This window comes from Thalassophryne amazonica, chromosome 5 (genome assembly GCF_902500255.1).
Source record: "Thalassophryne amazonica chromosome 5, fThaAma1.1, whole genome shotgun sequence".
Classification (NCBI taxonomy): Eukaryota; Metazoa; Chordata; class Actinopteri; order Batrachoidiformes; family Batrachoididae; genus Thalassophryne; species Thalassophryne amazonica.
Window position 1 is genome coordinate 31,662,248 of NC_047107.1, and position 17,971 is coordinate 31,680,218.

The 17,971-nt window shown below is 44.1% G+C and overlaps 1 protein-coding gene across 2 annotated transcripts in view; it reads left to right on the forward strand.

The window, feature by feature from the left end:
- The window catches only part of dbnlb (drebrin-like b), a 38,831-nt gene extending 21,140 nt beyond the window's left edge, over window positions 1-17,691 (forward strand). Inside the window, exons 6-15 of one of the 2 annotated variants that reach the window (XM_034169900.1) lie at window positions 6,558-6,635; window positions 7,087-7,238; window positions 7,319-7,370; window positions 9,337-9,408; window positions 9,665-9,779; window positions 10,784-10,900; window positions 11,143-11,217; window positions 11,428-11,498; window positions 11,585-11,672; window positions 16,533-17,691. In XM_034169900.1, the coding sequence (XP_034025791.1) occupies window positions 6,558-6,635; window positions 7,087-7,238; window positions 7,319-7,370; window positions 9,337-9,408; window positions 9,665-9,779; window positions 10,784-10,900; window positions 11,143-11,217; window positions 11,428-11,498; window positions 11,585-11,672; window positions 16,533-16,669 (957 nt within the window). In that variant the 3' untranslated portion in view covers window positions 16,670-17,691. The remainder of the gene's footprint in view (window positions 1-6,557; window positions 6,636-7,086; window positions 7,239-7,318; window positions 7,371-9,336; window positions 9,409-9,664; window positions 9,780-10,783; window positions 10,901-11,142; window positions 11,218-11,427; window positions 11,499-11,584; window positions 11,673-16,532) is intronic. The other variant, XM_034169901.1, reaches the window with a different exon arrangement.
- Window positions 17,692-17,971: the final 280 nt, after the last annotated feature.

Below are 17,971 nucleotides of genomic sequence, written 5' to 3' on the forward strand. Positions count from 1 at the left end.
ACATTGGACCAGCGAATTTTGATTTTGTCTGTTTACAATCTAAATGGATTAGTATAGCCGCTTCTCGCATATAACAGATTTTATCCCTTAACAGTACATGAATATGTTTACTGTATGAGTCTATTCACATGAAGTGAACCCATCTATCCCTGAGGGGAATGATGGACACAAAGACTAAAAATCCAAAATTCTTAATTTGCAGAACTTGTTTAAGAATGATGAATTTAACATTCATAAACATTTTGTAACTACAGTATATGTACTTCTTCTAGTACATGTGCTGCTCTGATGAATCACATTTTCACAGAATAAAACTTGTAATTCAAATTAAGGTTGCGACTGATCCAATCCAATATCTGGATCGGCGTCCGATACCGCCATAATTCAAGTATCGGAAAATACTGATCCAACCCGCGATGTGGTTGGATCATCATTCCACTCTCCCTCAAATCCTCCACCATCATTCCAGTCCCAAAGAAGTCAGCAGTGGAGAGCATAAATGTCTACAGGCCTGTTGCACTTACACCTGTGGTCATGAAGTGCTTTGAAAGACTGGTTTCTCAGCACATCAGAGCCTGTCTCCCTCCCACTCTGGTCCCCCACCAGTTTGCCTACAGGGCAAACCACTCCACAGAGGATGCTATCACCACAGCTCTCCACACCACGCTGAGCCACCTGGAGCATCATGGGAGCTATGTGAGGATGCTCTTCCTGGACTTCAGCTTAGCCTTTAACCACATCATCCCGGAGACCCTGGTCCAGAAACTGACACATCTGGGCATCTCCACCCCCATCTGCCACTGGATCAAGGACTTCCTCACAAACTGCCCACAGTCTGTGAAACTTGGCCCCCACCTTTCCTCCATCACACTCAGCACTGGTTCCCCTCAAGGCTGTGTACTGAGCCCCCTCCTGTTCACCCTTTACACGCATGACTGCTCTCCGACCCATCCCACAAACACCGTCATAAAGTTTGCGGATGATACCACCGTGATTGGGCTCATCTCGGGGGAGGGGGGTTGAGACTGACTACAGAGACGAGGTCAGTCGACTGGCAGCGTGGTGTTCAGCTAACAACCTGCCGTTGAACACCACAAAAACAAAAGAAATAATCCTGGACTTCAGGAAGAACAGGGCTGACCCAGCCCCGATCTACATCCAAGGGGACTGTGTGGAAAGGGTCGTCTCCATCAGGTTCCTGGGAGTGCAGCTCTCCGACAGCCTCTCCTGGACTGCCAACACCACAGTGGTGGTGAAGAAAGCCCAGCAGCGACTCCACTTCCTGAGGGTGCTCAGGAGAAACAATCTGGAGGAGAAGCTGCTGGTGTTGTTCTACAGAGCCACCATCGATAGCAGCATCCTGACGAACTGCATCACAGTGACAGGAGAGCGCTGCAGAGGGTGATCAATATCGCCCAGGGGATCACTGGTTGCTCTCTGCCCAGCCTGAAAGACATTGCCAGCTCTCGCTACCTCAGCAGAGCTGCCAGCATCAGCAAAGACACATCCCACCACAGCAACCACCTGTTTGACCTACTACCCTCCGGCAGACGGTATAGGTCACTCAAAACTAGGACAAATGGACTCAGGGACAGCTTTCTCCCCAGAGCGATCACTGCACTGAACAATAACAAATCACTCTAATCTGCACCTTTCAAGTTTCTTGTGCAATATCTGTAAACCATGTGCAATTTTCCTGTGCAATATGATTCCGCAGTTGTATATAATTGTCGTTTTACATGTTACTTGGTGCACATTTTATTTTACCTTATGTTTATATTAATTGTACATATATTCTGAATAATTTACCGTTAAATTTCACTATCTTTTATTTGGCTAAAAATTACTTGCACCACGGAAAGCACCTTTTTGGAGTTGCACTCAAATCTCGTTGTAATGCAAATTACAGTGACAATAAAGGCAATTCTGATTCTGATTCAAATGCACCTAAATGAACAGCACTGTTAAATTAACATGAACCACAATAACATTTAAAAATCCATAGTTCCCGTGATGCATGCCCCTTGTTTACTGGATAGCTAAAATTTGTAATTTCTCCAGAAGTATTTGTCCTATTAACTTTCCATTTTCACAGCATTCATCCTTGACCCAGCATGGTGGATTAGTGGTTAGCACTGTTGCCTCACAGCAAGAAGGTCATGGGTTCGATTCCCACCTGTAGCCTTTCTGTGTGGAGTTTGCATGTTCTCCTTGTGCTCGCATGGGTTTCCTCCAGGTGCTCCGGCTTCCTCCTGTATCCAAAGACATGCAGGGTAAGTGAACTGATGACTGGCATCATGTTTGGAGGAAACCAGGCACCACTCTGTTTTTCAGTGGCAGGAACTGGGAGATGAGTCAGGATGAAGGCAAAGATGAATGCAGCAATGTACAGAGACATCCTGGATGAAAACCTGCTCCGGAGCGCTCTTGACATCAGACTGGCGTGACGGTTCATCTTTCAGCAGGACAATGATGCTAAGCACACAGCAAAGATATCAAAGGAGTGGCTTCAGGACAACTCTGTGAATGTCCTTGAGTGGCCCAGCCAGAACCCAGACCTGAATCCAGTGTTTGCGTGAGTTTCCTCCTGCAGATGAGGTGAATTGGAAACTTTATAATTGTCCAGGTGTCCCTTACAAAAGAGGTCTCGATCTCAATGGGACTAACCTTGTTAAAAAAAAATCCATCCATTTTCTTCCACTTTATCCGGAGTTGGGTCGCGGGGACAGCAGCTCAAGCAAAGCCACCCAGACCTCCTGATCCACACACACCTCCCCCACCTCCTCCAGGGGAACCCCGAGGCATTCCCAAGCCAGCCGGGAGACGTAGTCCCTCCAGCGTGTCCTGGGTCTTCCCGGGGGCCTCCTTCCAATGGGACGTGCCCGGAACACCTCTCCAGCGAAGCGTCCAGGGGGCATCCGGAAAAGATGCCCAAGCCACCTCAGCCGGCTCCTGTCAACGTGGAGGAGCAGCGGCTCAGCTCCTCGCGAGTGACCGAGCTCCTCACACCATCTCTAAGGGAGTGCCCAGCCACCCTGCGGAGGAAACTCATCTTGGGCGCTTGTACTCACAATCTCATTCTTTTGGTCGTGAGCCAAATCTCACGACCCTAGGTGAGGGTCGGAACATAGATCGATAGGTAATTGGAGAGCTTTGCCCCCTTGCTCAGCTCTCTATTCACCACATTGGTCCAGTACAGCGACCGCATCACTGCAGACGCTGCACCGATCTGTCTGTCGATTTCACACTCCATCCATCCCTCACTTGTGAACAAGACCCTGAGATACTTAAACTCCTCCACTTGAGGCAAGGACACTCCACCGACCTGAAGAGGGCAAGGCACCTTTTTCCAGTTGAGTACCATGGACTCGGATTTGGAGGTGCTGATTTTCATCCCGGACGCTTTACACCTGGCTGCAAACCGCCCCAGTGCACGCTGAAGGTCCTAATTTAACGAAGACAACAGAACCACATTGTCCGCAAACAGCAGAGATGAGATTCTGTTGTTCCCAAACCAGACCCCCTCTACACCCTGGTTGCACCAAGAAATTCTGTCCATAAAAGTAATGAACAGAACCGGTGACAAAGGGCAGCCCTGGCAGAGACCAACGTGCACTGGACACCAGCTTGACTTACTACCGGCACTGCGAACCAAGCTCCTGCTGCGGTCTTACAGGGACCTGATAGCCCTTAGCAAAGGACCCCGTACTCCCGAAGCACCCCCCACAGGGTGCCCTGAGGGACACGGTCGAATGTCTTCTCCAGATCCACAAAGCACATGTGGACTGATTGGGCGAACTCCGATGGAGGGTGTAGAGCTGGTCCAGTGTGCCGCGACCAGGACGAAAACCACACTGCTCTTCCTGATTCCGAGGTTTACTATCGGTTGAATTCTCCTCTCCAGTACTCTGGAATAGACCTTACTGGGGAGGCTGAGGAGCGTGATCCCCCTGTAGTTGGAACACACCCACCGGTCCCCCTTCTTAACCAGAGGGACCACCACCTCGGTCTGCCAATCCAGAGGCACTGCCCCGACCACCATGCGATGTTGCAGAGGCGTGTCAACCAAGACAGTCCCACAATATCCTGAGACACAAGGTACTCAGGGGATGGATTTCATCCACCCCAGGAGCCTTGCCACCGAGGAGCTTTCTAACCACCTCGGTGACTTCGGCCTGGGTGATGGATGAGTCCGCCTCTGAGTCCCCAGCCTCTGCTTCCTCTTTGGAAGACGTGACGATGGGATTGAGGAGATCCTCAAAGTATTCCCTCCACCGCCTGCCAACAACCCTAGTCAGGGTCAACAGCTCCCCACCCGCACCGTAGACAGTGCCGGTGGAGAGTTGCTTCTGCCTCTTGAGGCGTCGGGTGGTTTGCCAGAATTTCTTTGAGGCCGACCAATAGTCCTCCTCCATGGCCTCCCCGAACTCCTCCCAGACCCGAGTTTTTGCCTCTGCGACCACACAGGCTGCAGCACGCTTGGCCTGCTGGTGCCAGTCAGCTGCCTCCGGGGTCCCACTTACCAACAGAGACAAGTAGGACTCCTTCTTCAGCTTGATGGCATCCCTTACTTCCAGCGTTGACCACCAGGTTCGGGGATTGCCGCCGTGACAGGCACCAGAGACCTTGCGACGACAGCTACGAGCAGCCACATCGACATTGGAGGTGGATAACATGGCCCACTCGGACTCCATGTCTGCAACCTGCCCCGGGGATCTGGGAGAAGCTCTCCTGGAGGTGGGAGTTGAAACCCTCGCTGACACAGGGTTCCACAAGTTGTTCCCAGCAGACCCTCACGATACATTTGGGCCTGCCAGGTCTGACCGGCTTCTTCCCCTCCCAGCAGATCCAACTCACCACCTGGTGGTGAGTTGGATTGGTCGACAGCTCAGCCCCTCTCTTCACCCGAGTGTCCGAGACATGTGGCCGAAGGTCGGATGATACAACTACAAAGTCGATCATCGACCTCCGGCTCAGGGTGTCCTGGTGTCACATGCACTTATGGACACGCTTGTGCTCGAACATGGTGTTTGTGATGGACAAACTGTGCTAGCACAGAAGTCCAACAACTGAACACCACTTGGGTTCAGATCGGGGAGGCTGTGCTTCCCGATCACCCCCCTCCAGGTCTCACTGTCGCCGCCCACATGGGCATTGAAATCCCCCAGGAGAACAATGGAGTCACCAGTTGGAGCACTATCTAGTACCCCTCCCAGGGACTCCAAGAAGGTCGGGTACTCTGCACTGCCGCTCAGCCCGTAGGCCGAGACAACAGTGAGAGACCTGTCCCCGACCCGAAGGCGTAGGGATGCAACCCTCTCGTTCACTGGGGTGAACTCCAGCACATGGCGACTGAGCTGGGGAGCAATAAGCAACGCTACCCCAGCTCTCTGTCTCTCCCCGTGGGCAACGCCAGAAAAGTGGAACATCCAGCCCCTCTCCAGGAGTTGGGTACCAGAGCCCAATCTGTACGTGGAAGTGAGCCCGACTATCTCTAGTCGGTATCTCACAAGCTCAGGCTCCTTCCCCCCCAGCAAGGTGACGTTCCATGTCTCAACAGTCAGGGGCTTTGAGTGTGGACCGGGCCACCCGCCCTCGATTGCCACCCAGTCCTCTCTGCACCCGACTCCCATGGCCCCCTCTGCAGGTGGTGAACCCACAGGAGGGCGTGCCCACGTCGCTCTTTTGGGCTGAGCCCGTGGGCTAGGGCTAAAGCCCGTCCACCAGGCGCTCGCATACTCCCCTCAACCCCAGTACTGGCTCCAGGGTGGGGCCCCGGCTCTGCCATACCAGGCGGCGTATCGGTCCTTGATTTTGTACTGGTCATGGGAGCTTCTGGAGTTAGAGGTTAAAAAAAATACTTAAACATATTAAACTTCAAATTTCAGCTCTCCCCAGTTTCCACGTCCGACTAACTTTTACCAAAGTAATTTTATGCTAAGGTACTTGTACTTTTCACTCAAGTATCACTTTATACAAGAATGGAAGCAATACACGTGCATATATTAATAGCCAATTGGCTATTAATAGATACATAATACAGAAACAAGGTGCAACTTGTATTTCGGTGTGACTTATACTCCAGGAAATATGGTGTATATATTCACAATCCTGGTCAGAATAATTGGCACTGAATGCAGCTGAACCAACTTTGCATAATCAGAAATATTTGAGAAGCTATACAGTTATTGAACAACAGAAGGCCTTTTTATGTTTGTATAACTTTATATGTTTTACATACTGATAGACTGTTTTTATGTAATGTTATTGTATTTTAGTAATTTATTTGTTGTGTGACTGTTTGTGAGCAGCGGGCCAAATGTAATTTCCTTCGGGATCAATAAAGTTCTTATCTATCTATCAAACATGCCTGTATATTTGGGGGGGGGGGATGTACACGTAATTTGGATATTGCCACATTTTAATTGACCCTAATGACACATTCACAGCCAGTTTTCTTGAGACAAGTGATGACAATGGATGGAAATGTGAAGATTTTCAAGTAGCTGAATGTCTTGCTAAACACTTCCATATTTTTTTTTTCTCCTTTTCCTTAGGGATCCGTGTATCAGAAGACCAATGCAAGATCTGAAATCAAAAGTACTAATAAAGACAACTTCTGGGCTCAGGCAGAGGTGCACACATTTCACCTCTTACATTGATGACATTTACAGCTGTGGTTCGAAGTTTACATACACTCATCATGGGCATGAATGTCATGGTAGTTTTGGGCTTTTAATGATATCGTTGAACTGTTCTTTTGTCACGGTGGAATGACTGCACAGCATACATCATTAATAATTTTAAAAATGTATGTAAGCTTCCAACTACAACTGTACGGGTGTTTGAAAGTCACTTCCTTTACAAATGTACTTTGTTTTTCCTGAGTATTGCTGACTTGTGGCGTACTGACATTTCAAGTCCTTCAGCACATCACTGTTCTATCACATTTGTGATTGGCCTTCAGATGCTTTGTAAAAATGTAGAAACAGCACATTTAGTGGTTAACGGTGGCCAGTGACAGCAAAATTACAACTTGGTCCTTTGTAGGGAAGGAAGGGTAAGCTTTATCTTTATTGATTTTAGAAAGAAGAGGAGAAACGGCGAGTGGAGGAGAAGCGCAAAGCTGAGGAGGAACGACAGCAACTGGAAAGGGAGAGGAAAGACAGGGAGGCCAAAGAGATGGCAGTGAGGGAGAAACGGGACAAGGAGAGGGCTCATCAAATCGACGAGAGGAAGTGGGTGTCACCTAAAGGAAATGCACACTGCTGGAAGTAGGAAAGTCAGATTTAATGTCCCCAGTCTCTGTGTTTGATAGGAAATACCAGCAGCAGCAGGAAGCTGAGAGCAGAGAGCAGGAGAAACGTCGGGTGAGTGACTCTCTGACACCATGAGACTCCTGTCTGTCTGTTATCAACACAGACATGAATCAAAGTGTAGCTCAGAGGAAAATTTCCTCTTGTTGATGACCTGCTTTGATTTTTCTGTGGTTGTGTTGGTGCCATGAATAAAGATGGACGCTGCTCCTCTTTCACTCCCTGGACAAATAAGTGGATGTTGCTGCTTTGGCGTAATTTTGTCGTTTTGCACGATAAATGATCCATGTGAAGAACAATTATTGTTTTCATTCCAAACTGGTAATTGTAGCAATGTTATTGGTTAGTTTTCTACAAATAATCGAATCCATGAAAATGCTGCAGTGGCCATCCCTCAGAGTGCATTGTTCAGTTTTAGCGGTACAGAAAGAAAATTAAAATAGCAACATTTTCACTTTTCTTCCCATTAACAAATTCCAGAGGTACAGTGTGGCAGCACTAATTGGTAGAGAGGAGCTGGCAATCACAGCCATGGCCTGTCAGACATGTCTGCGAATATAAGCTACTAACTTGGTATGAACTAAATTGTTAGAAAATATGCAAACTTGAGTATGTTAACTACATAAAATATGGAGACTTTGGGTGGTAGACCTTATAAGTTGTGGCTTCATTATAGTGATTAAATTGTGGCTGGTGTGTATATGGTGTCAATAACCATGGCGCTATCAACTATTGATACCTACTAATTAGTGCTAACAGTGCTATCGTATGAATTAAGTAATAACTTAAATTGCAGCCAGTTTAAACACTAGAGCATTATCTTATTAAATGGTCCATTAGTACAACTAACTGTACAGTAAATCATATGATTTGGGATATTTCTAATAAAATACTGAGTGTCAAGAGCAGCTAGCACCCTGTGCTACCAGCTACCTGCCTGGACCTGCTGCCACACCAGCTGTCACTCAAAGTAACCATACCCCTAATATTCATAATTTTGCAGCTTAAAATGTCTTATACTGATGAGTTATTTAAAGAAAGAAAAAAGTTTGCCCCCGTACAGTTGTCATGAACAGACTAACTGTAGCGACAAAAATATTTAAATTTTTGTACCAGCTTGTAAGCACTTTTATTTCTGCGGTGAAGTTGGACATTTAACATGAAGTTGACTCACTTAAAACCCCCTTTAACACAGACTGGGTCTGTCCAGTGGTCATGGAAATGTGTCGAATGCTGCATGACACTAAAGAGGCGCTCAGCTGCTGCCAGGACCTTACAGGCTGTGGTCGGTATCCTCTCACAAACCGCCGTGGGCGTCACAAAGTGTGAAGCTGCACCTGATTTGTGCTGAAGACTTGCCAAGCCAAAAAGATGCACAAATACCACACAGGTCGAACAAAAACACCTCACAGAGCACCTCATGACCGCTGCATTTTTGCTGCACAGCAGATCGTCCACTGACACCAGACAGGAGTGACTGCTCTGTCCAATACACGCGAGCGGTATTTAATGGAAATGTATTGCGATCGGACAGACATTTTGTCCGATGTGAGCGAAAACCTTTTATATACGGTGTTTATTACTTGGAAAACTGTACAAAAGCATTGGGACTTTTGGTTTTGTCTGAGTGCGAGTGTCTAGTTTTTGCAATGAGGGTTTAGGCGAGTTTTATTGTATTTAGCTCACTTTTTCTCTGAATAGGCACAAGGCACAAAAAACTCACAGCTGTTGTCGTCCTGTGAAAAGGGGTCTTTAGGAGCCTGACTCAAGTAACCATTCAAGAACTGCAGACTTTTGGCACTTCTGGCTTCATTTTTCAGCACTGGAAATTGGAGGTTGATTTCCTTTGGGAACAATTAATGGTCGACACTGCCAGAACCCACTCCAGAGTGATGGAAAGAACTTAGGTTTAGTTTTGAGGAGCAGTCCATCTTTTTTCATGGTCTGTGGACAGTACTTAAACATTCTCAAGTTAAGAAGGTAGCTAATGTCAGCAGTTGATTGATATTAACATCATCAGGCGGAACAGGAGGAGAAGCAAGCAGACCAGAGGAAAGGGCTCTGGCGAGGTGCGTCTGTGGAGAAGGCCAATGTGAGTTCCCTTTCCTGAAAGCGTTCTCTTCTGAGAAACTGCGGTTCTGTTCCTCTCCTTTCAAACTTGCCTTTAATTGAAATGATGTCATTAAAAGGTCAATTTCAAATATTTCCTCCCACTCTTCTGCATGACCTTTACTATTTCTTTGTTTGACATGTTTGTATTTCTGATAACACTGCAAAATGGTGACGGAAGATATAAAATGATTCCTCTCTCAGCAAAAAACTAATATAGTCTTCCTTCCTTGTTGTAGGAGGCAGCCAGTCTCATCTCTCAGCGTTCCACCAACCCCAGAGACATGTTTATTAAGAGGGAGAGAGGAATCACCCCCAGGGACACAGATTCCTCCTCTGTGATCCCTCAGACAGGTAACATCTCTGCATACTTTATGATCTGTCCTTTATTCGTCCACTGACACCAGATGGGAGTAACTGCTCTGTCCGCACAATTTTGAAGCAGTGAATTGAAAATGCACTTAACATAAACACGTGTATTTTGGAAAACAAAACTCAAATATTGCTAGAATATTTTGTACAGCTTTCTGCAGTGAATGTGGGTGGGGCAAGGTTATTTCTGCACCTTACTGACTGCAGTGCCCACATTAGTATATAGAGTGCTATGGAGTGAGAGATGGTGTGTGTGTATGTATCCAGCACAGAGTCTGTTTGCTCAGCAGGTGTGTGCTTGTAGAAATGAAGGTCTTGGCCTTATGCACTGAGAAAATACACATAGCATGTCAAATCATATATATATATATATATATATATATATATATATATATATAGTCACACACTATTGTCTATCAAATTGCTAAACAATAATGTCTAAAACTGGAATTGTGCAACACTTATGGTGTTTCTCTTGATTTCCTGTCATGTTAATTTGTTATAGATGTGGCTGTATTTATATTTGTTTGTTTTCTTTTTGTAAAGGCACTTAGCATGAGTCCAAGACAAATTTCCCTAAGGGGATAATAAAGTGTATTGTATCATACACACACATCCTTCCAACATCCCCTCTGGTGCTCCTTGTTTATTGTTGTGCACACACACTTTTTTTTTGGGGGGTGGGGGGGGTGCTCTCTTTGAGGATTTTAAATAGCAGAAGCATCTATCGCCACATCACACAAATTCAAAATCACAAAAGTCTGAACTTTAGCCACAGGTGAGTGTGACATAAGGTGCTAGGTTCATATCTTTATTAATGTTATTACCAGACTTTACGGAGCATGTTTAAGTTGTCTTTTCGTCAGACCGTTTTTGTTTTTTTTTGTCTCATTGTCTCACGCTCTCTTCACAATGTCTGCTGTTCTCCTCCTCCACTTTCTACTGTTATCCCCCCAAAATCCTGGGTTCCATGTGCATCTGCTCAGGAGCTGTTCAAACCCCATTTCTGTCAAAGCAGTCATATGAGCCTGAGCGAGCCAGTTCACCTCAGCGCCAACCCTCTCCTGTGCCAGCACGCTCTGCATCTCCTATCAGTGCCACAGGTGTGAGCTAACACTCTGCTTCGTCTTTTTTTTTTTTTTTTTCTGTGTGGCATCATCTTTGTTGCCTTTATAATCGTAAACATCACCATGCTTCACGCATCCCCATTTTTTTCTGTAAGAAAATCATCCTACTGATTTTTGTTGAGTGAAATATGTGAGAATGTAGTTCCTGAATCGTGTGGGCTTGTGAATGTGTTTTTGTGTCTACCTGGCGTGTGTGTACTTCTGTTGTGCTTGATAAGAGCCTGATGTGGATGAGGGATGGTCCAGGTTTGAGTATGGTGAGGAGGAGCCGGCCCACCAGGAGCAGCAGAAAGGTGGGGCCCATTATCACACACACACACACACACCCCTGTCTGAGTCTTCATGCGTTACATGCCGGCGTTGACTCGTCCTCATGTCTGCTTCTCACAGTATTTATCATGCCACATTTCTCCTTGAGCCTAACTGTTCTCAGTATGATCTGCTCCCACCTGCTGGTGGCAAAGATGTAAGATGATCAGATAGATGCTTATCTTGTATTTCAGAGGTTACGCCAGCTGCCAACTCCTCCTTCCAGGACGCCACTTTCAGTGATCACTATGAAGAGCTTGCTCAGGTGGACACTCACTCAGCCTTAGCAGGAACATTCAGTGGCTGTGTATCTGTGTGAGATAAATAACACAAGCACATGCTGTCTTTCAGGTGGAACAGAGTAACACGTATGAAGTGCCTGCAGATGTGACTTCTGACAGAGGCCTTTGTGCCAGAGCCTTATATGACTACCAGGCTGGTGGGTTTCTGATCAGCACTCCCACATAAACAATCAGTCACACAAATGTTACAAATTGCACACATACAAATCTGCTTATGGAAGGGTGGGGGGTGGAGTTGGGATCATAAAGAAAATTATTGCACGTATCAATCGACATGTTGGTAGCCAGCCATTATGATCTCTTCATGGTCTTCTGAGGGTTTGTTTTCTTTTGAATTAAAGAAACTTAATTTTTGTCAAACCGTTATCATATTAAAATCATGTTGTGTCCTTCTCACCTTTAACAGTTGCATCTTATGAGAAATCCCACAAAATTTCCACAAATTGCTTTAAAGAAAGCAGAATCAGCATTAGCACTCCTAAGTGAACCCAAGAACGTCACCCCACCCCCAACAAAACAGTTACTTTAGTTATTAATGTGATTGCATTATGCGCTTATTTAAAATGTACATTGAATGTACAATTCTGTAGGAAGTACTTGAAGGGTGGTGGGCAAAGTTCCGCTAATCTGCTAACCGCAAATTATCGAAGATAATGTTTTCATTGTCGGATTAGGTTTTCAGATAACTTTGAAAACTATCACCGGACCAATTATCTTCCGATAAGTTTTAGACCGCTAACATATTTTTGCAGACATGGTAAACAACGCTTAACAGTTACAAACATTTATTAAGTCTAAAATCAGTTGAGTACTTACCTTTTTAAAATGTGTGCGGTTCTATTCTCTGCAAACAGAACTGGTCACAGAAAAGAAAAAAAAAACTAATTTCTTTTGACCCCATACTGATACACTGGCAATATCATCCAAGTCATCCAGAGGCATACCGTTTTAACTTAAGGTTAGAATTTTAACCAAACTATTTCTTCGAGGCCGACCGATAGTCGTCCTCCATGGCCTCCCCGATCTCCTCCCAGACCCGAGTTTTTGCCTCTGCGATTGCACAGGCTACAGCACGCTTGGCCTGCCGGTACCTGTCAGCTGCCTCCAGGGTCCCACTTACCAACCAGGGCTGTATTTCATCATTGGGAGGGGGGTGTTAGTGATGTACTTTTTAATCGTGAACATCACTGAGTTTTTAAAATGCTTATCGCAAAGCGTTCTCTTTTTTTTACGACATCATGTAGATTTTATAAATCCGCAGACACTGATCTGTGTGTTACAGATACAAATCAGTTTCGTGGGATCCGCTGAGTTTCACGGAGGAAAAATGCCACTCGAAGCATAGCTGTTAGGACAGTTGTCATAAAGCAGGACTGGTTGGTTGCTGGGGCGACGCTGTGTGCCTTCTGTGCGACGCTTAAGCTAAACTTAGCATGCGGACATCCCAAACTTTTAGAGCTTTCAAGTTTTTAAAAGATTTGTGCAGCATGTCTGTGTCACGGAGTGACGTCACACAGAGAGAAGATGGCGAGAAAGACTGTTTGAAAAAGTCTTATAAGGTCACGAATCCGTGGAATTGTTGCTGGCTTCATCAACACACCTGAAAGATAAAAGAAACGGGAAAAGTGAACTGTGCGCTCTCAGGAAAACACGGTAAGGATTTTTCTCTCCCTGGAAAATAAACATTCTGCTGTTCAAACAGGATTTTAGACAAGATTATGTGACTTGTTTCACTAATCTAGACTTTCTTTCATTGTAAAAAAAAAAAAAAAAAAAAAAAAGACATTGCATCTTTGAATGGATTTAGGCTTCATGAATTTACACAAGATTATGTGACTTTTTACCATAAGGTATGTTATTGGTATTTTACAATGATTTTCCAAATATTCTACAAGCTTTAGCTGTGGTTTTTGAAATGCTGTAACAGTCTTTTCAGTCTTCATAAATTTCATGTAGTTTAATTGTTCTGAGTTGATGCATAATTTGGTTTACAATTAAAAGGAAAATCATTCCAGGTCCTACTTCCACGTCATATTCTGTTATTTCAACATCATCATTGACAGGTCAAATAAAAGGTTGATTATAGGATCATTTAAATATCCACTAATTTTGAGATTTGTTCTTCTAGGAGATGCTGAATAAGTATCATTAGATAAAAATTTAATTCTGGGGCCCCACTGGGCCCTAGACCCCAGCTCCTGGGTAGCTGTACACCCCCCCAGACCCCTGCAAATTTTCCTCGGATTTCACAATTTTCATTTCACAGCCCTGTATTGTGTTTGTACGCATCTTAAATGTAGCAGACACGGATTATTCTGGAATTTTGTTTTGGCAAGTTTTCACGGTCTCTACTGCCATCTACTGGCCAGTAGTGTTCATGGCAGTATGAGCATCTGGGCGCCAGGAGATGGAAGTGGTCTATTTATTTTGACACCTCTTATATCAGACCGTTATTTAATTACAACTTGACTTTTTTTTTTTTTTTTTTTTTTTTTTTTTGCGCAAATGTACGGAGCCCGCCTGGGAACATGGTGGTTAATTTTTTGGCCCAGATTATTGCATTCCCTCGCAATACTTTTGTGTTCCCTCACATTATTATTGTGTTCCCACACAATAAACTGTCATATATCAGAGCACAGAGTGCTCCCTTTCATATGTCTGTTTGTTACAAAACTTCATAATTAGTGCATTATTTAACATTAAAACGTATATGCTATATTTTAACTTTGTACAAATGACAGAATTGATATTAATGGATTTATTCTATCAGTATTAATTTTATTTTTAAATCCAAACCATAAGTCAGCACTGCTTTATTTTCCAAGACCTCTGCCTAACGGCGAGGCTGTTATTGAATAGAGAGTTAAGCTTCACTGCTCATCTCAACCGTGTCTCTGCTGCAGTGTATGTAGTAAACAGGAGCTTCCAGCAGAGGGCGGGGTGCTCAGACAGAAGTGCTGACTCATTGTTTGGGTCTGTGGTCGCCTTTGATGCTACCAGAAGCGATCGTGGTGTTACAACTCAAAATCAGCTTGTCAGTAGTTGCAAGTGTACCGGAGACAACACTGGAAGTTATCAGTTAGCTGTAGCTTCCAATAAAATTTTGGGTGGTTTATCGGTTTAGCTTTATAAAAGATAACTTTTTAAGGTCAGATGTCTTAAAAAAAATCTAAGGCTGTTATAGCTGACCCTTTTCATCCTCTTTGGCATGAGTTTTCACTGCTCCCATCCGGCCGCCGTTATGTTGTCCCTCGGTGTAGAACTAACAGGTTTAAAAAGTCCCAGATTCCAAATGCTATTCGCTGTCTCAATGCAAATTTGTAAATGTTTTAGTTGTACTGTTGTTGTGTTTGTTTGAGTTTATAACTGCTGCTGCAAACAAATTGCCCCACGGGGACAATAAAGAAACCTTGAACCTAACTTTTCAGTGATCTGATTCTGTTGTCAAAGCTAACTTTTTGGTTAGCTGTGCCCACTGCTGGGTATGTCACACTCTAATTGACACTCTTTAAAAATATATATATAAAACAGATTATGAATTATTACTTCCAACTGATTAACTTGTACGAGTCCTGATGTAGCTGATAAAAATAAAATTAGCCATACAGCTTCTGAAAAATTCATAGATTCAGAGGTATTTTTAGCCTTTAAAGTTGCATAACCTCAAGTGCTACCTACCACCAGGTCATTATTGTGAATAATAATTTTTTTTCTTAATAACTTACCTGGTTAAATCAAAGCTATTAGCTGTCTGAAGGTCAGTCCACCTGTGTCCAGTTCATGATTTACTCCAATACACACAGTCAGTCTGGGTTGTTTTGTCTCTAAATATAATATGGCTTTCAGGTCAAATTCTTGTATTTTGCAATCAACATAAGTCCGTCTCTGCCTCTCTGTAACCTGCAGGGTATTCAGAAAAATAAAGCAAAACATTGCATGTGTCTCAGAATAATAATGATTACATACTGTGAAAGTGGTGTCTCTGATTTCACTCCTATTGTGTTCACACAGCCATGTAGAGTTATTGTTCCACTGTGGCGCTTTTTTTTTTTTTTTTTTGACCACAAAAACATTCCTCATGCAGCTTTCTCCAGACTTGGCGGTGTCACTGGGGGTTCGTTATAACACTTAGCTTAGCCATCGGTTTAGCTCAGCTAAGCCAATAAAGGGGCTGGGAGCTGGACCACGTCACGGCTGTCCTGTTAACAGCAGTCACTCGTCGTTACCTTTCTGTACGACTCCGTGATCACAGAAGCGGCTTCCTCAGTGAGACTCACCGGTGCCCCACACGTAACATCTTAGCTTTGCTCAAATCCATAGCACAAGGAAACACATTTTGTTCTGCTGGCCACATGAATGGAAAGAATAAATTCTGTGGTTAGATCTGTGTTTTGAAGACCATTCTCACGCTGTGCTGGGCTTCATTTATGCAGTTTGCCCCTGAGGCACTTAAAAAACTCACTTTCCTCCTCAAAATATTATCTTTGGATCCTCGTAAAACACATTTTAACCATTTTGACGTATCCATCGATTTCTATTTCTGTCTGGTTGTTAGACACTAACTAAGATGGTGCCACTGTAATGAGCGGATCGCCCCGGTCCTCCATCTTGTGATTAAATAGAAATCGATAGGTTGGACCAGTTGTCCACCTAGTTGGTGACACCAGCATGTGCTCCCAGAGGTGACCTCATTAGGTGGATCAGGTGTGCTCAGCCAGTCGCAGCTTGCACAGGTGTAGGTGGGGAGAAATGCAACACGTGCAGGACACTGGTACTTGCGTCTCATTTTGGGACGTGTCGAACTAAACGTGATGAACGTGAGGAATAATTTTCAGATTAATATTGAGTATGTATTTGCAGTCTTTCATGTAGCAAATCATGAATAGTTGAGGAGTAGAACTGATTCAAAAAGCCCTGATTGTTGCGGGTCCTGTAAATCAGTCTGGACTGTCTCCAGTACATCTGAGCTTGATAACTTTGCTTTCTTCCTCTTTCAGCTGATGACACAGAGATCTCCTTTGATCCAGACGAAATAATCACCGGGATTGAAATGATAGACGAGGGCTGGTGGCGAGGTTATGGTCCTGACGGTCATTTTGGAATGTTTCCAGCCAATTACGTAGAGCTTCTCTAGCTCTGAGCGCTGGGCCAGATCACCCCACAGGTGGACCCAGAGGACGACTGCAGTCAAAAAAACAAAAAAAAAAACAGCAAGTCAGCCGTCACAGCAGAAACTGAGCAAAGCGTGCTCAGAAATTTTTGAGCAGAGACTGGGTGTAGGCCAGGTACTCTCTGCATCCGTCCTCTGTGACAAAAGGATTTCCATTAAATTGATGTCCTGAGCAATCAGTGGCATAGTTTAGAGATTTGATTAAAAAGACAGACTAGACAAAAGTCACTCTGACCTGTCAGTGCGATGCAGCATAGTAACATCAGCTTTCATCAATGTTGAATCTGAACTGTGAGCATTCATAGTAATTGTAGTGGCATTCCATAAAAACTTTTATTTCCGTTAGCATTCCGTTGTTCCCTGTAGCAGTCGCTCCTGTCTACTCTTCAGGAGTCTGAACAAAAATGTTGGTGGTACAGTTGCATTTTATTCACCTGCTTTGTTTGCCTTTTTTTTTTTTTTTTTTTTTTTTTTACACTGCACTGACTGTTTCTTTTGTGATCTGACTTGCTTCCTGTGACCGTTTGAAATTATGTTTTAGCAGATTATGGTTGTGATTATTTAAAACTGATTGCTGTGATCTGGTCAGTTGATTTTTGCTAAGAGAGTTCCCTTTAACTGTGACTATAGAACAGAACGTTTGTTTGCACCCATTTCTCTTATCCAACCCAAATCATTTGTATGTGTGTAACTTCAGGGAAACTTTTCTTTTTCTTTTCCTTTCTTGTCTGGATCTTGCTGGTGTGAGGTTGACTGTCCACATTTCTGTAATATGTCATGGTGGAGCTGTGAATGCAGAAAAGGCTTCTGAGATTTATGCAAGCACTCTGTTTTTTTTTTTGTTTTGTTTTTTGTTTTAAGTCTATGCTTGAGACTAGTGATCAGTTGACAAAAAAATGTATCTGAAAGTATCATTCTTAATGTTTTGTTTTCCAGAGTATATTGTAATGCACAGACTTTCTGCATAATAAAGTATTGATAAATAACTTGTATCTGAAAGTTGATGCACAGCATGAGCTCAATATTTGTTACAGTTTGAAATAACGGTGAAATCATTCAGGGATTTTCAGAGGTGCACAGCATGAGCTCAATATTTGTTAGTTTGAAATAACGGTGAAATCATTCAGGGATTTTCAGAGGTTTAACAGGAACTCAAACGTACACAGACTCACTTCGTGCTCTGTAATCAGTTTCCTGGAATGGCACACCAGCTGGGGAATTCACCGCTAATGCATAGGTTTCATTTTCATAAGAAAAAATTGGTTT